This window comes from Chlorocebus sabaeus, chromosome 6, assembly GCF_047675955.1.
Source record: "Chlorocebus sabaeus isolate Y175 chromosome 6, mChlSab1.0.hap1, whole genome shotgun sequence".
Taxonomy (NCBI): domain Eukaryota; kingdom Metazoa; phylum Chordata; class Mammalia; order Primates; family Cercopithecidae; genus Chlorocebus; species Chlorocebus sabaeus.
This window is the reverse complement of record NC_132909.1, coordinates 43,423,298-43,447,117: the sequence shown is the minus strand read 5'-3', so window position 1 is coordinate 43,447,117 and position 23,820 is coordinate 43,423,298. Positions and strand designations below refer to the sequence as shown.

The 23,820-nt window shown below is 54.8% G+C and overlaps 2 protein-coding genes across 2 annotated transcripts; both read left to right on the top strand.

Annotated features, from left to right (window-relative positions):
• The first annotated feature begins 11 nt into the window (after positions 1–11).
• Positions 12–12,891, top strand: NDUFA13 (NADH:ubiquinone oxidoreductase subunit A13). Its single transcript, XM_007995925.3, has 5 exons — positions 12–139; positions 10,865–10,943; positions 11,968–12,039; positions 12,392–12,461; positions 12,700–12,891. The coding sequence occupies exons 1-5, from the start codon at positions 46–48 to the stop codon at positions 12,817–12,819; spliced, it is 435 nt and encodes a 144-aa protein (XP_007994116.3). The 5' UTR covers positions 12–45; the 3' UTR covers positions 12,820–12,891.
• Positions 12,892–13,589: 698 nt separating this feature from the next.
• Positions 13,590–23,164, top strand: YJEFN3 (YjeF N-terminal domain containing 3). Its single transcript, XM_007995923.3, has 6 exons — positions 13,590–13,692; positions 17,616–17,724; positions 19,853–19,963; positions 20,174–20,287; positions 20,366–20,516; positions 22,902–23,164. Exons 1-6 carry the CDS (start codon positions 13,634–13,636, stop codon positions 23,105–23,107), a joined length of 750 nt encoding a protein of 249 aa, XP_007994114.1. The 5' UTR covers positions 13,590–13,633; the 3' UTR covers positions 23,108–23,164.
• The last annotated feature ends 656 nt before the right edge of the window (positions 23,165–23,820 follow it).

Sequence of the window (23,820 nt, the reverse complement as noted above, 5' to 3'; positions counted from 1 at the left end):
GTATGTCACTTCCGCCTGGGACCGGAAGTGTGGAATACTGCGAGCATGGAGATGTCCAAGGTGAAGCAGGACATGCCCCCGCCGGGGGGCTATGGGCCCATCGACTACAAACGAAACTTGCCGCGTCGAGGACTGTCGGGTCAGTATCACTCTGCGCCGGGGTCTCAGAGTGGGCACTCGGGGCTCGGGGGCGGGGTTCCGGGGACAGAAGGGGGCCTCAGTTTCCCTGGCGGTGAGACCGGAGGCTGAGCTCGAGAATCCACCATAGCTTCTGTAATAACGTCAAGTGCTGCAGTTTGTTGAGCGCTTTCCCAGCTCCGCTTCCTTCTCGTAACAGCCCAGGAAATCGGTCCCTCTAATTATTTACATTTTACAGTGGGTTAAACTGAGGCATAGTCTGCGCTCTGGCCCTCAGCCACCCTTGGATTTCTCAGATGGGGAAACTGAGGCCCAAAAGAGGCCACGGCTCCCCCAAGGCAAGGCTGAGGCCGCAACCTGGAACTTGGAGGGAATTTACAAGATGTTCTATAAAGTGGTTCCCTGCAGGCAGCCCCCGCCTCCATGGTGTCCCAGGAATCCGTATTCTTAAAGTTTTCAAATTATTTTCATTTATGTATTTTTTTTTTTTTTTTTTTGAGACGGAGTTTTGGTCTTGTTGCCCAGACTGGAGTGCAATGGCGCCATCTCCGCTCACCGCAACCTCTGCCTCCTGGGTTCAAGCGCTTCTCTTGCCTCAGCCTCCCGAGTAGCTGGGATTACAGGCCTGTGCCACCACGCCTGGCTAATTTTGTATTTTTAGTAGAGATGGGGTTTCTCCACGTTGGTCAAGGTGGTCTCCAACTCCCAACCTCAGATGATCGGCCCACCTCGGCCTCCCAAAGTGGTAGGATTACAGGCGTGAGCCACTATGCCCGTCGTAAAGTTTTCAAATGTTTTAAGTAACACGTTAAATTTTGTTATGGGGCCCAACACAGAAAAATGAAAAAGACTTGAAAGGCACCCGTACTCAGTCCCCAGGGTTAACGGACAAATACAAACTTTGAAACGTAATTTAAGGGTGAATACATACATTCCTTTTTTTTTTTTTTTTTTTTTAAAGACAGGGTATGGTTCTGTTGCCCAGGCTGGAGTGATCTCTTGGCAACCTCTGCCTCCTGGGCTCAAGCCATCCTCCCACCTCAGCCTCCCAAGCAGCTGGAATTATAAGCCTGCGCCCAGCTTTCTGTATTTTCTGTAGAGATGGGGTCTTGCCATCTTGCGCAGGCTGGTCTTGAACTCCTGGGCTCAAGTGATCCACCCACCTCAGCTTTCCAAAGTTATGGGACTATAGGCATGAGCCACTGGGCTCAGCAGAATGCATGTCTCTTAACAAATTAAACTTTACATTTAAATTACATGTTATGCACATTATGCCTCAATTTTAACACATACAAAAAATGAACATAGTAATTAAAAATGTAATAATTCAGATAGTAGAAAAGTCAATGTGAGGTGAAAAGCCCTCCCCAGCTGCTTCTTGGTTTTTTGTCTTTTTTTGTTTTTGTTTTTTTTTTATAAGATGAAGTCTCGGTCTGTTGCCCAGGCTGGAGTGCAGTGGCATGATCGCGGTTCACTGCAAGCTCCGCCTCCCGGGTTCAGGCCTCAGCCTCCCAAGTAACTGGGACTACAGGCGCCCGCCACCACGCCCGGCTAATTTTTTGTATTTTTAGTAGAGATGGGGTTTCATCATGTGAGCCAGGATGGTCTCGATCTCCTGACCTGGTGATCCGCCCGCCTTGGCCTCCCAAAGTGCTGGGATTACAGGCGTGAGCCACGGCTCCCGGCGGTTTTTAATTTTTTATTTCTACTTTTTGTAGAGACAAGGGTGCAGCTATGTTGTTGACCAGGCTGGTCTCAAACTCCTGGGCTCAAGTGATCCTCCAGCTTCAGCCTCCCAAAGTGCTGGAATTACAGGCTTGAGCCACCGTGGCCAGCCTCCTCTTGTTTTTCTTGTATCCAAGAACTGAGATTGGCAGACTTTTTCTTTTTTTTTTTTTTTTGAGACGGAGTCTCGCTCTGTTGCCCAGGCTGGAGTGCAGTGGCGCGATCTCGGTTCTCTGCAAGCTCCGCCTCCCGGGTTCACACCATTCTCCTGCCTCAGCCTCCCAAGTAGCTGGGACTACAGGCGCCTGCCGCCACGCACGGCTAATTTTTTGCATTTTTAGTAGAGACGGGGTTTCACCATGTTAGCCAGGATGGTCTCGATCTCCTGACCTCATGACCCACCCGCCTTGGTCTCCCAAAGTGCTGGGATTACAGGCGTGAGCCACAGCGCCCGGCCGGCAGATTTTTTCTATAAAAGGGACAGATGACAAGTATTCTGGGTTTGGCTGGCCAGAAAGTTTAAGTTACTGAGACAACCATTTACAAACGGAAAGTGTTCTTAGCCTGGGGGCTATACAAAAACAGACTGCCTCTGAGCCAGGTGTCTCATGCCTATAATCCCCACACTTTGGGAGGTTGAGGCCAGAGGATGACTTGAGCCCAGGAGTTTGCAACCAGCCCGGGCAACATAGTGAGACCACCACCTCTACCAAAAATTTAAAAAAAACAAAAATAGGCTTCAGGCTAGATCCGGCCCGTTAGTTCTGTCCCAGAACACATTGGAGGAATATAATGCATTCTGGGTTTCCTCATTTTTCTTTTTTCTTTTCTCTTTTTTTATTTTTATTTTTTTGAGACAGTCTCATTCTGTCACCCAAGCTAGAGTACAGTGGCCTGATCTTGGCTCGCTGCAACCTCCACCTCCTGGGTTCAAGCAATTCTCCTTTCTCAGCCTCCTGAGTAGCTGGGACTACAGTTGGATGCTACTACACCCGACTAATTTTTGTATTTTTAGTAGAAACGGGGTTTCTCCATATTGGTCCAGCTGGTCTCGAACTCCTGACCTCAGGTGATCCACCCACCTTGGCCTCCCAAAGTGCTTATTTTGCAGGCATGACCCACCACGCCTGGTGTTTTTTGTTTTTTGTTTGTTTGTTTGTTTTGTGTGTTTTTTTTTTTTTTTAGACCAAGTCTTGCTCTGTTGCTCAGGCTGGAGTGCAGTGGCACGATCTCAGCTCACTGCAACCTCTGCCTCCCAGGTTCAAGCGATTCTCCTCCCTCGGCCTCCCTAGTAGCTGGGATTACAGGTGTGCGCCACCACACCTGGCTACTTTTTTTTTTTTTTTTTTTTGAGATGGAGTTTTGCTCTTATTGCCCAGGCTAGAGTGCAGTTGTGCAATCTCGGCTTACCACAGCCTCCGCCTTCTGGGTTTAAGCGATTCTTCTGTCTCAGCCTCCCGAGTAACTGGGATTACAGGCATATGCCACCATGCCCGGCTAATTTTTTGTATTTTTAGTAGAGATGGGGTTTCTCCATGTTGGTCAGGCTGGCCTTGAACTCCAAATCTCAGGTGATCTGCCTGCCTTGGTCTCCTGAAGTGCTGAGATTACAGGTGCGAGCCACTGATCCTGGCCTAATTTTTTTTTTTTTTTGTATTTTTAGTAGAGACAGGGTTTCGCCATGTAGGCCAGGCTGGTCCCAAACTCTTGACCTCAGGTGCTCCCCCTGCCTCAGCCCCCCAAAGTGCTGGTATTACAGGCATGAGCCATTGCGCCTGGCTGAGTCTCCTTCTTCTCAGGTGTAACCCTGGCTACCCCACCCCTTCAGGTGTGCAGCACAAGATTTCTTTCCAAATGTGCACCTGTGTGACCTGCAGCCAGACCAGGCCACAGAAAGACCCCAGCCCTGGGGCTCCCTGAGCTCCCCACTTCCAGCATCTCATTTTTGTATAAATACCCTGGTCCTCTCCCAGTTCACCACAGAGCAGTGGCCCCCCTGTGCCAGACAGTGCCCTAAATACCACTGCCTGGGGTTGTGTCTCCTAATAGTGTGGACTTTTGTTACAGCACATACACCCCCACCCCAGCCTTTCCCGTCAGAGGAGTGAGGAGGATACCCCTGTGCTGGTGTGCTCTTTGTTTATGGCCCTGCTTTCATTGTTGAGTGAGCACATGGTGCTGGGCCCTGTCCCCAAGCCCTCACAGCTGAGCTGAAGAGATGCAACACATCATGCCAGGATTTCTAGTTGTTGGTGAGGCCTGGGATAACCTGGGCCCACTTAAGCCAGGATGTGCCAGGAGGACCTCTGAGAAGAAGTCTGCTCTGCAGAAAAAGAGCTAGTACACAGGCTCATCTCCCTCCTCTGTCCTCCTCCCCTGCCTCTCCTGAGCCATGGTCCACAGTGGCCCTCCCACCAGACCTACCTTCTCTGCTCCTGTCCAAGGCCTGGTGACCCCAAGCCTGGCACCCACTCCCCTCTGTCTGCCTGGGTCAGCCATTCACTCACTGCCAGCATCCCAGGACATGATCGGCTGGCTCAGGCCACTTTTTGTTATTTATTATTATTTTTTTTGAGACAGAGTCTCTCTCTGTCACCCAGGCTGGAGTGCAGTGGCACGATCTCGGCTCACTGCAAGCTCCGCCTCCTGGGTTCATGCCATTCTCCTGCCTCAGCCTCCAGAGTAGCTGGGATTACAGGCGCCCGCCACTACGCCCGGCTAATTTTTTGTATTTTTTAGTAGAGACGGGGTTTCACTGTGTAGCCAGGATGGTCTCAATTTCCTGACCTCGTGATCCGCCTGCCTCAGCCTCCCAAAGTGCTGGGATTACAGGTGTGAGCCACAGCGCCTGGCTGGTTCAGTCCCCTTTTAATCCATGTCGCTCCTGAAATGTCTTCCATCCCACCTCCTCCACTATCTCCCATACCCAGTTCTTCTGTCCCCACTCCCTCCTGAGCCTAGCAGGCAGCCCTTTCCTTTTCATCTTGTGTCTTTAATATATTTATTGAGGTTCCCATACCATACCATACAACTCGCCCATTTAAAGTCTGTCCAATGTAATGGCTGGGAGCGGTGGCTCACGCCTGTAATCTCAACCCTTTGAGGACCTGAGCTCAGGAGTTGGAGACCAACCTGGCCAACATGGCAAAACCCTGTCTCTACTAAAAATACAAAAGTTAGTCGGGCGTGGTGGTGCACACCTGTAATCCCAGCTACTTGGGAGGGTGAGGCAGGAAAATTGCTTGAATCTGGGAGGTGGAGGTTGTAGTGAGCCAAGATCTTGCCTCTGCACTCCAGCCTGGGCAACAGAGCGAGACTTCATCTCAATAATAATAATAATGCCGGGCGCGGTGGCTCAAGCCTGTAATCCCAGCACTTTGGGAGGCCGAGACGGGTGGATCACGAGGTCAGGAGATCGAGACCATCCTGGCTAACACAGTGAAACCCCGTCTCTACTAAAAACACAAAAAACTAGCCGGGCGAGGTGGCGGGCGCCTGTAGTCCCCGCTACTCGGGAGGCTGAGGCAGGAGAATGGCGTAAACCCGGGAGGCGGAGCTTGCAGTGAGCTGAGATCCGGCCACTGCACTCCAGCCTGGGCGACAGAGCAAGACTCCGTCTCAAAAAAAAAAAAAAAAAAAAAAAAAAAAAAAAAAAGATAATAATAATAATGAAGTGTGCCCAGTATATTGATTTTTTAGTATATTCACAGAGTTGTGTGGTCATTGCCATGATAAGAATTTAGGCCACTTTCATCACCCAAAAGAAACCCCGTCTTCCCTATTCGCAATCATCCCACCCCTGGCAAACACTAATCTGCTTCCTTTCTGTCTGGATTTGCCTGTTCTGGGCATTTCTTATCAATGGAGTCATAGACTGTGTGGCCTTTTGTCTCTGGCTAATTAATATCCATTGTGTGGATGCACCAGGTGTTGTGTTTTCATTCGTTTTTTGATGGGCACTTGGGTCGTCTGCCTACTCTTCAGCTGCTGTGAATAATGTGAGTACTGCTGCCATGAGGATTTACGCTGTACAGGTGTTCGTATGGATGTAGATTTTCATTTCTCCCATGTGGACTTTCCCTTAAGAGACAAACCACTGGATCTTATGGTAACTTCGTGTTTAACATTTTGAGCAACTGCTGAATTGTTTTCCACACTGACTACACCATTTTGTGTTTCCACCTGCCATGTATGAGAGTCCCAATTTCTCCACATCCCAACAACACTGATTATTTTCCATTTTTTGGATCATAGCCACCGTCCTAGTGCGTGTGAAACTGTATTTCATTATGGTGGAGTTTTTTTACAAATTCTTTTTGGGGTTTTCTTGCTCAGTTTTCTGGGCATTGATCGTTGATTTGCATTTCACTGCTGGCTGATGATGTCGAACATCTTTTCATGTGTTTTATTATTTTTATTTTTTATTATTTTTTTTAAGAGATGGGGTCTCAATGTTGCCCAGGCTGGTGTCAAACTCCTGGGCTCAAGCCGTCCTCCCGCCTCGGCCTCCAAAGTGCTGAGATTCTAGGAGTGAACCACCACCTTTGCATGTGTTTATTGGCCATTTGTATGTCTGTCTTGGAGAAATGTCTATTCAAATCCTTTATATATTTTTAATAGGGTTTTGTTTGTTTTTTTTTTCTACAGGCACCTGCCACCGTGCCTGGCTAACGCCCGGCTTAGTAGGGTTTTTTAAATTATGGAATTACTGAGTTGTAAGAGTGTGTGTATATATGTTGTCTTTTCAGCTAATTGACAGTTTCATTTACAGCACAAAAGTTTTTAATTTCATTGAAGTCTGGGCCTGGCATGGTGGCTCACACCGGTAATCCCAGCACTTTGGGAGGCTGAGGCAGGCAGATCACTTGAGGTCAGGAGTTTGAGACCAGCCTGGCCAATGTGGCAAAACCCCGTCTCTACTAAAAATACAAAAATTAGCCGGGGGTGGTGGCTCGCGCCTGTAGTCCCAGCTACTTGGGAGGCTGAGGCAGAACAATCACTTGAACCCAGGAGGCAGAGGTTGCAGGGAGCTGAGATCACGCCACTGTACTCCAGCCTGGGCAACAGAGTGAGACTCCGTCTCAAAAATATATGTATTATAATAATTTCAATGAAGTCCAATTTATGTATTTTTCCTTTTGTCACTTGTGCTTCTGGTGTCATGTCTAAGAAACCTAGTTTGAGGTCACAGAGACTGACTTTTACATTTTCTTCTAAGAGTATATAGTTTTAGCTCTTACACTTAGGTCTTTGATCCTTTTGAGTTACTTTTTGTGGATGGGATAAGGAAGGAGTGCATCCTCATTCTTTAGCATGTGGCCGTCTGGTTATCCCATTTGTTGAAAAGACTGTTTTCTCCCCCATTGAATTATCTTGGCACCTTTGTCCAAAATCAATTGACCGTAAATGTGAGGGTTTATTTCTGGACTCTCAGTTCTGTTCCATTGATGAACATCTCTGTCCTATGCCAGTGCCACACTGTCTTGTACACACAGCTGTGGGATAAGTTTTGAAATAGTATATAGTTTGAGTCTTCCAACTTTGTTCTTTTTCAAAATTGTTTTGGCTATTCTGGTCCCTTGCATTTCCATATGAATTTCCCAACCTGCTTGTCAGTTTCTGCAACAGGAAAAGAAATGGTTGGCATTCTGATGGGGATTGCATTTCGAATCTGTATCAGTTTGGACAGCGTTGCCATCTGCACAGTGCTAAGTGCTCCAATTCTTGAACACAGGATGTGTTTTTATTTATTTTGGTCTTCTCTAAGAATGGCCAAGGCCGGGTGCAGTGGCTCATACTGGTAGTTCCAACACTCTGGGAGGCTGAGGTGGGAGGATTGCTTGAGGCCAGGTGTTCAAGACCAGCCTGGGCAACATAGCAAGACCCTGTTTCTATGAAAAAATATATGTTTTTCCTTTTTTCTTTTTTTGTTTTTTGAGACAGAGTTTTCTCTGTCACCTAGGCTGGAGTACAGTGGTGCCATCTCAGCCTACTGCAGCCTTCACTTCTTGGGCTTAAGTGATACTCCCGCCTCAGCTACTGAAGTAGGTGGGACCACAGATATGTGCCACCACATCTAGCTAATTTAAAAATATGTATTTTGAGTCAGGCATGGTGGCTCAAACCTGTAATCCTAGCATTTTGGGAGGCCAAGGCAGGTGGATTACGTGAGGTCGGGAGTTCAAGACCAGCCTGGCCAACATGGTAAAACCCCGTCTCTACTAAAAAATATAAAAATTTAGCTGGGCACGGTGGTGCGCATCTGTAATTCCAGCTATTCAGGAGGCTGAGGCAGGAGAATCACTTGAACCTGGGAGGCAGAGGTTGCAGAGAGCTGAGATGGCACCACTGCACTCTAGCCTGGGCTACAGAGCGAGACTTTGTCTCAAAAAATAAAATAAAATATGTATTTTGTAAATGTTTCACTATGTTTCACAGGCTAGTGGCAAACTCCTAGTCAAGCAATCCTCTCGCCTCAGCCTCCCAAAATGCTGGGATTACAAGCGTGAGCTGCTGCACCCAGGTGAAAAAATTTGATCCCACCACTGCACTCCAGCCTGGACAACAGAGAGAGGCCCGGTCTCCAAAACCAAAAAGAAAAAAAATGGTGTGCACACGCTTTTGTGCATGCCCTTCACCATGTTCCCCACCAGACTAGCAGTTCCTGAGACATAGACTCTAAGGCCTGGGGCCTTGGCCCCTCTGTGGTCAGTGAGGAAGAAGAGCCCTGCACAGGCTGCATGCAAATACAAGAGGCCCTGCATTGTTTCTGTCATCTCATACATCTCTGTGCTATGCCAGTGCCACACTGTCTTGTACACACAGCTGCGGGATAAGTTTTGGAATTTATTTCTTTTTTGGAATTTATCTTACAGATGGACCTGCATTTGAATGCGCAGGTGTGAGGGTGCAGGTTCTCCCCAAGGGTCCATTTTCTGCACCAGAAGGCTTAGGGCAGCCCAGGTCTGTCCCCTGGGTTCTCTGTAACCGTTGAAAAGAATGAGATGGCCGGGCACGGCGGCTCACGCCTGTAATCCCAGCACTTTGGGAGGCCGAGGCTGGCGGATCATGAGGTCAGGAGATCGAGACCATCCTGGCTAACACGGTGAAACCCATTCTCTACTAAATATACAAAAAATTAGCCGGGCGTGGTGGCGGGCGCCTGTAGTCCCAGCTACTTGGGAGGCTGAGGCAGGAGAATGACGTGAACCCGGGAGGCAGAGGTTGCAGTGAGCTGAGATTGCACCACTGCACTCCAGCCTGGGTGACAGAGTGAGACTCCATCTCAAAAAGAAAAAAAGAAAAAGAAAAAGAAAAAAAAGAAAAGAACAAGATATGCCCGGTACAGTGGCTCACGCCTGTAATCACAGCACTTTGAGAGGCCAAGGCAGATGGATCACGAGAGGTCAGGAGTTCGAGACCAACCTGGCCAATATGGTGAAACCCCGTCTCTACTAAAAATACAAAAATTAGCCAGGCGTAGTGGCGGGCGCCTGTAGTCCCAGCTATTCAGGAGGCTGAGGCGGAAGAATCGCTTGAACCCAAGAAGCAGAGGTTGCAGTGAGCCAAGATCATGCCACTGCACTCCAGCCTGGGTGACAGAGTGAGACTCCATTTCAAAAATAAATACATTTTTAAAAAAGAAAAGAACGAGATATTGCCAGCCTAGGCAACATAGCGAGACCCCATCTCTACAAAAATTAGTTAGCTGAGCATGGTGGCACACACCTGGGGTCCCAGTTACTCGGGAGGGTACTCCAACTCACTTGAGCCCAGGAGTTGGAGGCTGCATTGAGCCATGATCGCGCCCCGGCACTCCAGCCTGGGTGACAGAGTGAGACCTTGTCTCAAAACTAAAAACCAAAACAAAGAAAACAAAAAAGAACAAGGCAGCTGATGAAACCTCCCATGTGCTGGACAGGAGACTGAGAGCTGGGAGCTGGCCCTGAGCATCCCGGGCCTCTCGAGAGACGTGCCTCTGAGCCCGGACCCAGCACACCCTCATTACCTGTAGCATGGAAATGTCTTACCCCTGACTTAGGCTTCTAACAGGTTAAATAACCAGGTGCAAACTTGAGCCAGTTTCTCACTTATCTCTGGGTCTAGCAGAGGTAGCTCCCAAGCTCCATGCTGGAGCAGAGCTGAAAGCAGAAGTACGGGACAGGCGCAGAGTAGCCCCAGCAGGCGTAGAGCAGGGCCCGGTGTCCTGGAGGCCTGGAGATGGCCTTGCCTTCCACCTGCTGGTCGTTTCCTGAGTGTTGACTGGAGCCCGGCCTGCCTGATCTTGTCATTCGTCCCAGCAAGCGTGAAGCCTCTCCAGAGAAGAGACTGTGGCTGGAAGGATCTGGAGGGTGCAGGGTGAGCCTGGGAGCCAGACCCCAGGCAACCCAGGCCTCCCTGAAGACCCCAGTGGGCCCCCAGCCTGTCAGTCAGGATTAGAGCAAGGCCCCACTGGTGCTCAGTAAATATTCATGATAGCCTCTGTCCTCCCTGGGGTGCAGGGCAGGGGGCTTGACCCTGCAGAGCCAAGAGGTAGCACGGCCACCCCTAGGGCCCAGGGGGTGGCTGGGCAGCCCCCGCAGGGCACTGCCTGTCCCTGGCAGCTGTGTGCAGCCCCCGCAGGGCAGCATGCGGAACTGTGGCCCAGGTGGCCGGGAGCCACCATGGACACTGTCAGAGCCACCCTCCTACTTGGGGGCCAGCCTGCTGCCCAGGGTCCAAACAGCCTTCTAGAAGATGATGGAGCTGGGGCCCCCCAGCAACCACCATCTAGATCTTCAGGCCTCCTGAGGTCGATGTCCAGCGTGTACCTTTCAGAAAACCCCTGGCACGGGGGCAGAGGTGTCACAGTCCAGGCAGCCTCACTCCTGAGAAAAAAAGCTGCCGGAGTCCCCTGACTGCAGAGTGGGCAGCGCCTGGAACAGCCACAACAGCCGCTGGGAGCTGTGGAGGAGGGTGTCTGAGTGGGGGCTGGCCCACTGAGCAGTGCCTTTCTCCACAGGCTACAGCCTGCTGGCCATAGGCATTGGAACCCTGCTGTACGGGCACTGGAGCATGATGAAGTGGAACCGTGAGCGCAGGTAAGGCCCCCGGTGGGCGTTGTCTGAAAGTCGTCCTGGCCAGTTGTCAGGATCCTGTAGCATTCCGCTGTTGCCTGTGCTGGCAAGGGGTGAACTGGCCCCTTGAACTTGGGCGTGCAATCCCAGGCCCCAAAAAGTGCAGATCCAGCACTTCCATTTCTAGGCTCTATCCTCGAGATGTCTCCATGCCTGTAATCCCAGCACTTTGGGAGACCAAGGTTGGAGCATTGCTTGAGCCCAGGAGTTCAAGACCAGCCTGGGAAATAGAGCGAAACTCTGTCCCCCTGCCCCATGCAAAAAAATGTCTAGTGAGGAGGGCTGGGACCCACGGATCCAGGTTAGGACAGGATATGAGTGGGGGGCCTGCCTTGGGCCTTCTAAGCAGAATTTTGTCAGAGGTGACCAGGCTCAAACCAGACCACACCAGGCAGTGGCCACACAGGGCCAGATGAACTAGGGCCAGGCGCCCCCCTCTCCCCGTGTCACAGGCTGGGCGCTGCTTCCCCACACCCCCCTCCACCCAACACAGGCCAGGCAGGGCTGGAAGATGGGGGTCATTGCAGGGAACTTGGAAGCTGCCAGAAAGCAGGAAGAAGAAAGGATTGTGGCCCCGCCTGCCCCAACCTCACACACTGTGATTATTTTGAGATGAAGGGTACGTGGTTTTGTGAGGCCCAGAACCCCGTGATGAAGTCACCCCCTCCTTCATCGCGATCATCAGGCAGAGTTATTTTTAGGATAAAAAAAAGTTTTTAATTGCAAAGAAAGTAGAAAGCCAGCAGTCTTGTGGGCAGTCACTCGTGCAGCTACCTGCACACGCCCTCCTCTCAGGCTCCTGGTGGGCTCTGCCCACGACCCTCACCCTGCTCGCTGCCTGCCTCCCGCCCCACCCCCCCAGCTATTCCCCCAGCTCCCCATTCCCATTCTGCTCCCCCAGCAGCACTTTGACCCCTGAGGCTGGTGCTGCCTATGCTCACCTGACCCCGCCTGGTCTGACCTGAGTGTGGGTTTCGGGCTTTCACAGGCGCCTACAGATCGAGGACTTTGAGGCCCGCATCGCGCTGATGCCACTGTTCCAGGCAGAAACTGACCGGAGGTAGCACTGCTGGGGCCAAGAACGGGAGGTCACTGGCCTGAAGGCCCCAGGCTGCAGGGCCTGACCTGCATCCCCGAAGGTGGCCAGAATGCCCATGGGGGCCATTGCCATGTGCCGTCAGCTGCATCCTCAGAGAGGCGTGGAGACTTAGTGGAGACCCAAGGGGGTGAACTGGAAGGCTTCCTGGAGGAGGAGGCAGCACTGGGGCTGGGGCAGGAGAAAAGCTAGGAGTTTGCCGGGGGAAAGGGAGACAGGGTCGGAGGGAGGCTTGAAGGGGTGCTACCAGGGGCCCTAGGCAGGGGCCCCTCAGGGCACTGAGGCCCCACCCCCACCATCGGCCCCATCCCCACAGGACCTTGCAGATGCTTCGGGAGAACCTGGAGGAGGAGGCCATCATCATGAAGGATGTGCCTGACTGGAAGGTGGGTCCCCGACTGGGAGGGCAGGGGTGCCAGCCACGGCAGAGACAGGGCCTGGGGTTGGGGAGTTCTCACAGCTTTCTATAGAAACCCCAGGACCAAGGGGGTGGTGGGTGCTGGGTCCCAGGAGGGAAGGCTGTAGCGCCTGGCCATGCATAGGGGCCACTGGTCCTGGGGGATGGGTCCCAGCAGGCTGTATGTGGGTGGCTGTGCCTCTACCCATACCCCACTGTCCCCACAGGTGGGAGAGTCTGTGTTCCACACAACCCGCTGGGTGCCCCCCGTGATCGGAGAGCTGTATGGGCTGCGCACCACGGAGGAGGCCATCCATGCCAACCACGGCTTCATGTGGTATACATAGGCCCTGTGCCCTCCGGCCACCTGGATCCTGGCCCCTCCCCACTGGGATGGAATAAATGCTCTGCAGACCTGGCCTGCCTGTTTTCCTGGGGACTGGGGGAGAGAAGGAGGAGAGGGCCCAGCTAGGCACCACCGGATCACATGTAGCATGGGGACGGAACAGATGTGATACAGGGTGACCTCAAAACACACCTAGGGGCTGCCCCTGGATCCACCACCAGCCTCCTCTCTGCCTCGGATATGCCTGGACTCTCCTGCCTCCCTGTTGAAACCCTGCCTGTCAGCAGCCCACTCACCCCTCCAGGCTGGGGGCCCCTGGGTCAGCTTTGGGTCAGACCTTCTCCACGGAGGTCTGGGGAATGGGGGGAGCCTTGACCTCCCGGATGCAAGTGATCCTCCCGCTTCAGCCTCCCGCGTCACTGCAATTACAAGCGTGAACCACCATACCCTGTGCGGCCCCGCTAGTTGTAGGCATGGCGAGGGTATTTGGCTGCGGAGGGGCTCCTCGCTCCCTGAGAGGGAAGCTCAGAGACACAGGGATATCTGCAGGGAAACCAAGTTGGGTGAGGCAACCAAGATTGGGCAGGTGACTCTGCTATGGGATCCTGGGAGTTCCGCTCCTGGCACGAAAGGGTTAAGTCCGTCTGAGTCCACCGACCAATGGTGACGCGCAGCGCCTTCGAGGCGCCTCCTGAGTGGCGGGCACGCAGGGTGGGCGGGAGGGAGGAGAATAGCGGGCACCCTCTCCCCCCGGGGGTGTGCTTAAAAGGCGGTGGTGGTGGCGGCAGCGCCCGGTGCCCCGGCTGACCTCGGCCATGAGCAGCGCAGTCGGCCCAGACCCGTCGGAGGCGCCCGAGGAGCGGCGTTTCCTCAGGTCAGCGGGGGAGAGGGACTCTGGAGACGGGCTTGGCTCTCATGGGGCCAGGAGCAGCCAGTAGGACCGGAGGCAGGGGCATAGCTGGGACAGAATGGGGTCCGGGAACTGGAGACGGGCACAGCCGGGATGGAGGTTCAGCGGCAGAGGCATGACCACGGTGGGGAATCGCAGGCAGGGATATGGCAAAGAGGAGCCTGGGAATCCCGGGAATCCGAGACCCGCCTGGTATCTTGCTGGAGACACTCAACTGCGTTGCTGGGGAAACTGCCTCCGGGGGGCATCCCCGCCCCTCATGAATGATTCATCAACAGCGCTGGTCACTCCCGCACAGAACCCCAACCGTGACCCAACGCCACTCTCCATCTCTCCCAGGGACCTTGGAGCTGCAGCCCTAACTTCCCGACATGGGAAGAGCTGAGCTGAGCTCAAATGCTACCACCTCCCTTGTCCAGAGGAGGAAACAGGCCTGGGGAAGGCAGTCATGGCTAGAGCAGATTTGGAACACACTGGCTGTTTGCCAGAGGTTGGTGAGTTTGGGATCTGAAATTGGCGCCGTAGCTGTGACTCCCACCTCATCCTCCTCAGCCTTTGTGACATGGGACCCCAGGCAAGACTGTGGACCTCACTGTGAACCAGATGTGTCCAGCAGCTCCTGCCCACTGCCCACCTAGCAGGGCACATGTCCCCTCAGCCAGTGTCCAGACTCAGTCTAGGGAAGAGTGTTCTAGGAGCTGGAGCCGGGACTTCAACTGGTGTGGGGGATCTCAAATGCTAAGTGAGGGGAGTGATGGGGCTCTCAGGGGTGGGTAGGAGCCAGAATGTAGTGAAGAACCGGCTGACAAGGCTGGAGACACAGAAGGGCCTCTTAGGCATGGTGAGGAGTTTGGAGCTTGAATGTTCCCAGAGCCCTTGGGAGCCATCAGCAGGTTTGGGATCCCGTGATGCAATCTGGTGTTCAAGTTTTCAAAGCACCCTAGGCTCGTGTTGAGTTTTGGGGGCAGGAGGCTGCTGTGTGCGGCCCTGTGGTGGTCTGGTGGGCAAAGGTGTGAGGAGGAGAGAAACAGGTAGGACTGAGGCAGGGTGAGTGTGGCATGGGCACCCTGGCCTGAGGTTTCACCTCCCAGAGAGCCCCCTCCTGGAAGCATTTGGGGAGTGTCAGGCCCAGTTCCCTTTGGATCCAGGCCACCTCAGACTTCCTGGGTCTGACAGGGAAATCCTTGGGGCCTTGAAGCTTCTCTCATCTGGGGGCTGAGATTGGGGGGAGCGAAAGGCACCACTGAACACCCCCAGAATCCCACAACAGCAGAATGGACCTGTCCTGCCTGCCACCCTCCTCCACCAGGCTCCAATTCCCACGCAGCTTCCTCCCCCACCCCACAGCTGCTGCTGCGCCCCACCCCCAGGTTCCTAACCTGGACGACCCTCTGCCCACAGAGCCCCCATTATCATTTTAATGACCAGTTAGGCAGGAAGAGAATGTTCCAAGTGGCTTCCAGAGGCCAAAGCTTTGGGACAGAAGAAGAGAAATGCATCACCATCCCGCTCTCCACTTCCTCCCCACACCCTCCTGCGGGGGCAGCAGTCAGAGCTGTCACAAGTTGGAGGTGGAGGAATGAGCCATGTTCCCAGCCTGCCAGATTCCTCACCCTGAATGCAAACGCACCTTCTCCTATGTGCTTTCCTGGGAGCTGTGCTGGCCTTCCCGGGGAGACTCTTTGTCTGACTTCACCTTGAGCTCCTTTTCCCCACCCCGTCCTTCAACTTCATCCTGTGTCAGCTGCAGACAGGCTGAGGTTTGAATTTGGCTCTAGTTACTGGGGTGTCCTGGGTTCACACTGGGTGTGATTTTTCTGCCCTGAGCTTCCATCTCCCCATATGTGTGGACCCCCAAAGTGTCCTCCTCACCATGTTCCTCAGTCTGGCATTTGAAGCCCTGCCTGCCCTGTCCCCTTGATCACTCTGCTTCAGCCTCCCTTCTGCCCCTTGAACATACTAGGCTCCTTCCCACCCGAGGGCCTTGGCTTTTGCTGTTCTTGCCCCTGCATTACCTCCCACGATGTGCCAGGCCGCCTCCTCCAGGAAGCCCTCGCTGACTCCCATCCCATAGCAGTCCTTTCTCCTCCACTCTACCTACTCGGCCTTATCATGCTGCAAAATTGGCCAGAGGGCAGTCATCTCCCATTCAAAGAATTGAAGTAAAGAACCTCAGGATTCATCCCCCCAAACCTCCACCGTCTGTAGGTCTGGCTCTACGTCTTTGTTCATGTCCTGTGGCTCTGTAGACACCAAGGGGGAAAGACCCGGTTTCCTGACTTGCTTCCTGCATGACCCTGGGCAAGCCACTCAGCTTCTCTGAATCATTAGTTGTTTTTCCAACTTTTCTAGGCCTGGCTCTTTTTATTGTTTATGTTTGTGTTTTTTATTATTATTTTAGAGACAAGGTCTTGTTCTGTCGCCCAGGCTAGAGCGCAGTGGCGTGATCATAGCTCACTGCAGCCTCCACCTCCCAGATTCAAGTGATCCTCCTGCCTCAGCCTCCTGGGTCACTGGGATTACAGGTGTCCATCACCATGCCCTGCCTAGCCCCACCAATTGTGTAGGTCACCCCAATATTCAATTTTGCTCCGAGAGGTGGAGATGGACCCCAATCACTCAGTGAAGTGGATGACAGAGCTTCGCCTCAAGCTTAGTGGCCCCATTTCTCTGGCAACAAATAACCTTTTTTTTTTTTTTTTGGAGACAGTCTCACTCTGTCGCCTGGGCTGGAGTGCAGTGGCACGATCTCGGCTCACTGCAACCTCCGCCTCCCAGGTTCAAGCGATTCTCCTGCCTCAGCCTCCTGAGTAGCTGGTGCTAACAGGCTCCCACCACCATACCTGGCTCATTTTTGTATTTTTAGTAGAGATGGGGTTTCACCGTGTTAGCCAGGATGGTCTTGATCTCCTGACCTCCTGATCTGCCCGCCTTGGCCTCCCAAAGTGCTGAGATTACAGGCGTGAGCCATGCCTGGCCCGGCCCGTTTTGTTTGTTTTGTTTTGTTTTGTTTGTTTTGTTTTGTTTTGAGACCAAGTCTCCCTCCATTGCCCAGGCTGGAGTGCAGTGGCATGATCTTGCCTCACTGCAACCTCCGCCTCCCAGGTTCAAGCAATTCTCCTGCCTCAGCCTCCCGAGTAGCTGGGACTACAGGCGCCCGCCACCACGCCCGGCTAATTTTTGTATTTTTAGTAGAGACAGGGTTTCACCACCTTGGGCTGGAATTCCTGACCTCAAGTGATCCACCTGCCTCATCCTCCTGTAGTGCTGGGATTACAGATGTGAGGCACCGCGCCCGGCCTGACCACAGATAATCTAATTATGTCACTGCCCCTGAAAATCGGTCACCAAAGGGCCTCATAGCCCCAGGCCCCAAGGCCACCCCGCTGATTGTGCCATCAAACTCCGCAGCCTTAAAAACCCATGGACGCCAGATGCCCCCCGTCCTGTCCGCCCCTTCCAGCGTCCTGAAGCTTGTTCAGTGGCTCCCACTGCCTGAAATCAGCCCATCGCCCCCATCGAAGTCCTTCATGTTCCATTCCCCTTGGTTCCTTCCGCCTTGGGAGCTGGGGACGTCTAGATCCGGTTCCGTGTCCCGCGGTTTGGAGCAGTAGAACCAACGCGCGCGGCCAGCGCATCTTCTGCCACCAGAGGGCGCCCGCGCCTAGGGCTTTGGCTCCCACACCGCAGCCCGCCAGGCCTCGATTCAACTCGCCTGTCGCACGGTGAAACTGAGGGCATCCCCAGCTCAAGGCTGCAGACGCTACTCGGGGGTACAGGTTGGGAGGGTGGCTTTGGGACCGGGTTTAGAAGCTTGGCGGAACATTTCTGGCTCCATCTGAGGCTCTGTGTGTGTCTCTGAGTGTCCCATCCCACTCTGTCCCCAGCACCGCGGAGGCAGCCGCCCTGGAGCGGGAGCTACTGGAGGATTATCGCTTTGGGCGGCAGCAGCTCGTGGAGCTGTGCGGTCATGCTAGTGCTGTGGCTGTGACCAAGGTACCTGATCCCTGACCCCCAACCCTGACCCCAACTAGACGGCCAACTCTCCTGAGCTGCATAACTCTAGTGACCAGAGTGGTCCAGCCCTCAAGAACCCCCTTTTTGCTTGGGCCTACTCCAGTCTGATGGGTAAACTGAGGCCCAGAGAGGCTCATGGCTGGTACAGGCCAGACGGAGACCTGAGACCCCTGGTATCAGAGAAGGCCAGAGCAGAGGTTATTGCAGGGACAGTGCCGCGACCCTGGAAGTGCAGACCCCTCCTACACATGTGGCCCGCCTGCTTCTGCCACCTCCTGGGTCTTGGGCACCAGGGACATCTGCTCCTGCAATCTGAACACCCCTAAACAACCCCGCTCTGCAGGTGGGGAAACTGAAGCTCAGGTGGCGAGGGGCCTGCCCTGGGTCACAGGGGGATGGAAGCAGAGCTGCAACCTGGGTGTGTCTGGCTCTGGAGTAAACCCTCACACGTCGAGGGGCCAGGAGGATGACACAAGGGTGATAGCAATAATCATACTATAGAGTGCTTCACCATGCAGCAAGCCGTGCTGGGCCTCAGTTTCCTCCCCTGCAACGGGATAATAAATGGTACTGATGAGTCAGTCCCTAAACGCGAATGCCTCAGAAAACGAACCCACACAGAAGGCTCTAGCCTGTCTCCTCTTCCTCCCCCACCGTCCTCATCCCCCTCGCCTTTCTCCTCCTTCCTCCTCCTGCCGCCTCCTCTCTCCCTCCTCCTCCCCTTCCACCCCTTTCTCCTCTCCTTTCTCCTTCCTCTCCCTCCTCCTCCCCCTCCTGTTCTGCTTCCTCCTTCCCACTTTCCCTACCTACTACCCCTCCTCCTCCTCCTCTCCATTCTCCCCCTCCTCCCTCCTCCTCCTCTTTTTCTTCTTATTGCCACGGTATACTTTTTAAAAACTCAGGGTTTTTCTTCATGTAGACTTAAATGTTTGTATTTCCAAATGAAATAGATCCCAGGTGAGGCATTCAAAGAAGGAAAATCAAAACCCAGAAAGAAACCCGGGTAGCCACCGCTCCCCTGGCGCTCAGTGGCCAGCCATCGGGTTTTTGCACTGAAAGCCCCTTGTCTGTCCAGAAGCCCCTCAGTCCCAGTCTTGGGTCTTGGGCTGTGGGCCTGGCGTGACTGGGGTCACAGGCATGTTCATGGCAGGTCAGGACTGTGCTAAGCCCTTGGGGAGGAGACTTGAACGGGGAATAATCTGCCATCTGTGTTGGAGATTAAAGTACAGCCGGGCTCAGGAGACACCCAGTGTGCCTATCAGCCGGTGGCACTGTCATCGCATTTGATAAAGGCCAAACTGAGGCTGGGAGAGGAGAAGGGGCTGGGGTCACGCAGAGTCAGGGCAGGGCTGGGGCCGAAATGCCTGTGTTAGAGATGCATACATGCCACAGACACAACCAGAGACATGGAGCCCCAGAGATGGAGACAGAGACACAGAGACAGGGAGACTTGTTGGTGAGAGATACAGACAGAAAGCCAGACAGAGACAGAGTCTGAGAGATACAGAGAGACACAGAGATGGCCAGAGACAGATAGAGAGAGACAGAGACAGACAGAGACACAGAGAGTCTGAGAGATACAGAAACAGCCAGACAGGTGGGGAGAGAGACATGAAGAGAGCCAGAGACATACAGGGAGACAGAGACACGGAGAGTCTGAGAGATACACAGAGACACAGAAACAGCCAGAGAGAGACAGGCCCCAGGGCATCATGGGTAAGGTTGGGCTCCCCTACTCTGGGGCCTCTGGGAGGGGCTGAGGTCTGGAAACATGGGCAGGGGCAGGCCCGCGGTGAGAAAGGTGGAAGAATGTCTGCAGCTCAGGCGGAGAATAAACAAACCACACTCCCGGTGACGGGCAGTGGCCGGACGCACGTTTTTCCTGCACCGACCTGGCAGAGCCTGAGACCAACCGGGCGTCTGCATCTCCGACGGGGAAACTGAGGCCCCAAGAGGCCCAGCCCCTCATCCAGAACACACCTCCTGTCCTATCCCACTGCGTCCAGGCCCAAGCCCCATCCCATCCTCTACTCTGGGCCTCAGTTTCCTCTCCAGGCAAGGAGGAATCTGGACTGTGCCTGTGCCTTTGCTGTGCCCCCCCCACCAGGCGTTCCCGTTGCCCGCTCTCTCCCGGAAGCAGAGGACGGTGCTGGTCGTGTGTGGCCCGGAACAGAACGGGGCAGTGGGGCTGGTCTGTGCCCGTCACCTGCGGGTGTTTGTAAGTAGCAAGGACCCCTTAGACCTCCCAGAGTCCCTGCCCCTGCAGAAATCACTGCCTTCTTTTGATAGCGTCCCAGCGGGACATCGATGCAGGGCCAGGTTGTAGAATATGCCCAGTGCTTGTCCCAGGTAGGGTCTGGTGCTGGTGACCAGGTCAGGGAAGCCTGGGAGGGCCTCCAGCCCTGACTCCCTCTTCCTCCACCCCCAGGAGTACGAACCCACCATCTTCTACCCCATGCGCTCGCTGGACCTGCTGCATCGGGACCTGACCACCCAGTGTGAGAAGATGGACATCCCCTTTCTGAGCTACCTGCCCACTGAGGTCAGCGCTGGGCGGCAAGTGAGGGGGACATGGTGTGCCGTGGCCCCAAGCCGCCCTGACCCTGCCTGCCATCCCCAGGTGCAGCTCATTAACGAAGCCTACGGGCTGGTGGTGGACGCCGTGCTGGGTCCTGGCGTGGAGCCGGGCGAGGTCGGGGGCCCCTGCACTCGCGCGCTGGCCACGCTCAAGCTGCTGTCTATCCCCCTCGTGAGCCTGGACATCCCCTCAGGCATGCCGGGCAGAGGGGGGCACAATGGGGCCTGGAGGGCTTGGGTGGAGTCCCCCGTGCCCCAGCTCCTGGCCGACCCTGCCTGTCTGAACCTCAGTCTCCCCAGCTTGGATGGACCCACACTTGGCTGAGGCTAAGGGTCACATCCATCCCTCAGATGGGGAAGATCGAGGCTGCCACCCCAGGTGACCCCAGGTCTCCTCCTTCCCCCACCCCAGTGCCCAGCCCACATGCCCTCTGCCCACCCCTGGCCCAGTCTCCTGGGCAGACGTGAGCTCACTCGGCAAAGGCCGCGCCCGCCCTGGCCGCCGCCCCACGCCTGTTGGAACCATTAGGCGACAGGCAGACGGAACAAACAGCCGCTGGCCAGCCGGACCCTCCGTGGGGGTGGCTGGACTCCGGGGGATGTCCCCTGGCTCTCGGGATCCCAGGGACATCCCAGCAGGGTGCCGCAGAGCAGGGGCACCAAGGGAGGAGGTGTGCTGTCTGATCTGAGCGGGGAGGATGCAGGCTCAGCCCAGGACAGAGAGGGTGGCTCTGTCAGGTCAGAGGGGATGGTTAGGAATCTCTAGTCTGAGGGTGGTGGCTATGGTCAGAGAAGGATTAAAGTCTGAGGGAGAATCCAGTGGCTTCTGGTGAGTGGCCCCAGAATCAAGTCAGAGATAGGAGAGAAGGCAAGGCTCCTAGGCTGAAAGTGGAGGCTCATTCAAGAGGTGATGGAGGCTGGGCACAGGGCTCAGGCCTGTAATCCTAGCACTTTGGGAGGTCAAGGTGGGCAGGTCACCTGAGGTTAGGAGATCCAGACCAGCCTGGCCAACATGGCGAAACCCAGTCTCTACAAAATATAAATATTTGCTGGGTGTAGTGGTGCACGCCTGTCGTCCTAGCTACTTGGGAGGCTGAGGCAGGAGAATCGCTTGAACCCAGGAGGCAGAGGTTGCAGTGAGCTGAGATCATGCCACTGCACTCCAGCCTGAGCAACAGAGTGAGACTGTATCTTAAAAACAAACAGGCTGGGCATGGTGGCTCACTCCTGTAATCCTACACTGTGGGAGGCCGAGGTGGGCAGATCATAAGTCCAGGAGTTCGAGACCAGCCTGGCCAATATGGTGAAACTCCATCTCTACTAAAAATACAAAAATTACCCAGGTGCGGGGGCATGCGCCTCTAGTCCCAGCTACTTGGGAGGCTGAGATGGGAGAATTGCTTGAACCCGGGAGGCGGGGGTTGCAGTGAGCCGAGATCATGCCACTGTACTCCAGCCTGGACAACAGAGTGAGACTCCCTCTCAAAAAAAAAAAAAAAAAGAAAGCCGGGCACGGTGGCTCAAAGCCTGTAATCCCAGCACTTTGAGAGGCCGAGATGGGTGGATCACGAGGTCAGGAGATCGAGACCATCCTGGCTAACACGGTGAAACCCCGTCTCTACTAAAAAATACAAAAAACTAGCCAGGCGAGGTGGCAGGCGTCCATAGTCCCAACTACTCGGGAGGCTGAAGCAGGAGAATGGCGAGAACCCGGGAGGCGGAGCTTGCCGTGAGCTGAGATCCGGCCACTGCACTCCAGCCTGGGCGACAGAGCGAGACTCCGTCTCAAAATAAATAAATAAATAAATAAATAAATAAATAAATAAATAAAGGTAATGTCTAATCTGCTGGTGAGGATACCAATCTGGGAGTGAGGGTAGGGACCTTCGGTCAGATGGAGGAGTTTCTAATCAAGTGAGCTCAAGTCAGGTGGGGAGGAGGACATGTCCTGTTAGAGGCAAGAACTTGGGGCAAGGAGACAAGTCCAACGTCAGAGGCTTGCCTGAGGCTGGAGGCCAGTTTGTGGTCTGAGTAGAGGACGGATATCTAGTCATGGGTGGAGGCTGGGGTCTGGCTGGGAGGTCTGGGAGGAAAGCGGCTCTAAAGTGGAGAGGCTGCAAGTTGATGCCGAGAGAGTTGTGGGGACAGGTACCAGGTCAGAAGGCAGAGGCATGGTTCTCATGGGAAAGGGCAGCAGGTGGAAATGATGTCTGAAGACAGAGGCTGGGTCAGATGGAGGAGGGCGATTGAATGCTAGGATGAGAGCAGAAGCAGAAAAGTCTGAGTGCAGAAGCTCTGGTCTGATTTGGAGGGAAACACCTCCAAAGACTGGGAGAGACTTGTCTGAGGGCGGAGGCAGAGTTCTAGGGTGAGACAAGTCTCACCACACCCACCTGTCAGAGAGAAGAGGCTGGGTCTGATGGGGGAGGGGAAGTGGGGGGTGGGGCAGCAGGAATCTGGTCTGAGAGCAGAGGCTCAGTGTTGGAGGGGAGAGGAGGAGAGGCAGGGCCAGGATGGACTCTCGGCTGAGGGCGGGCCACCCTCCCAGTTCCCAATCCCCCCGGACCCTCCTCCCTCAGGCTGGGACGCAGAGACCGGCAGCGATGCGGAGGACGGGCTGCGGCCTGACGTGCTGGTGTCTCTCGCCGCGCCCAAGCGCTGCGCCGGCCGCTTTTCTGGGCGCCACCACTTCGTGGCCGGCAGGTTCGTGCCCGACGACGTGCGCCGCAAGTTCGCCCTGTGCCTGCCAGGATACACGGGCACCGACTGCGTCGCGGCACTGTGACCGCCACCCGCGCCCACACCGCTGGGACCCGCGCCAATAAACAGCCCTCCCACCACCACCGCCTCGCCTCCGCCTCCTTTGTGCACCGGACCCGCCGCGGGGGGTGGGCACACTCGAAGAGGGACTTCACGCGATCCCTGGGTGATCCAAGGCGGGGAGCATGGAGAAGGGCGGTGGAGTGGGACTTCCCGCTGGCCTCCTAGAAAACTTGAGCTAGGGCTGGGGGCGGTGGCCTGTAATCCCAGCACTTTGGGAGGCTGAGGCTGGAGGATCGCTTAAGGACAGGAGTTTGAGACCAGCCTGGGCAACATAGCGAGACCCTGACTCTACAAATTAAAAGAAAACGAAGAAAACTCGAGCCAGAAGAATGGAGGGTAGATTCAGGGTGGGACTCCCAGAATGCTTGGGGTGGCCTAAATCCTATAGGATCGAAGTCAGACGCGAGGGAGGACTTCCAGCTGCCTAAAGCGTGTCCGAGCAGCTTGAGGCTGGATTCCAAGTGGCACTTCCCTCAGGCAGCTTAGGATGCAGCTTGGAGGACGGAGTGGGCTCGGGGAGGGAGTTCCAGCGGGCCAGGGGGAACCCAGGCCAGCCTGAGGGCGGAGGCACAGCCGGACGCACCGAGGGGGGCGACCCAGAGGGGTTGCTCGAGCGCTGGTCACCCAGGGCCAGGGGGCGTGGCCTGAATAGGGCGTGGCCTGGGCGGGATCTGC

Coding starts and splice junctions, on each gene's coding strand:
- NDUFA13 (XM_007995925.3), top strand. CDS start 46: ATGGAGATGTCCAAGGTGAAGCAGGACATGCCCCCGCCGGGGGGCTAT. Junction 10,944..11,967: donor AAGTGGAACCGTGAGCGCAG/GTAAGGCCCCCG, acceptor GGGCTTTCACAG/GCGCCTACAGATCGAGGACT. Junction 12,040..12,391: donor CAGGCAGAAACTGACCGGAG/GTAGCACTGCTG, acceptor CCATCCCCACAG/GACCTTGCAGATGCTTCGGG.
- YJEFN3 (XM_007995923.3), top strand. CDS start 13,634: ATGAGCAGCGCAGTCGGCCCAGACCCGTCGGAGGCGCCCGAGGAGCGG. Junction 13,693..17,615: donor GAGGAGCGGCGTTTCCTCAG/GTCAGCGGGGGA, acceptor CTCTGTCCCCAG/CACCGCGGAGGCAGCCGCCC. Junction 20,288..20,365: donor TGAGCTACCTGCCCACTGAG/GTCAGCGCTGGG, acceptor TGCCATCCCCAG/GTGCAGCTCATTAACGAAGC.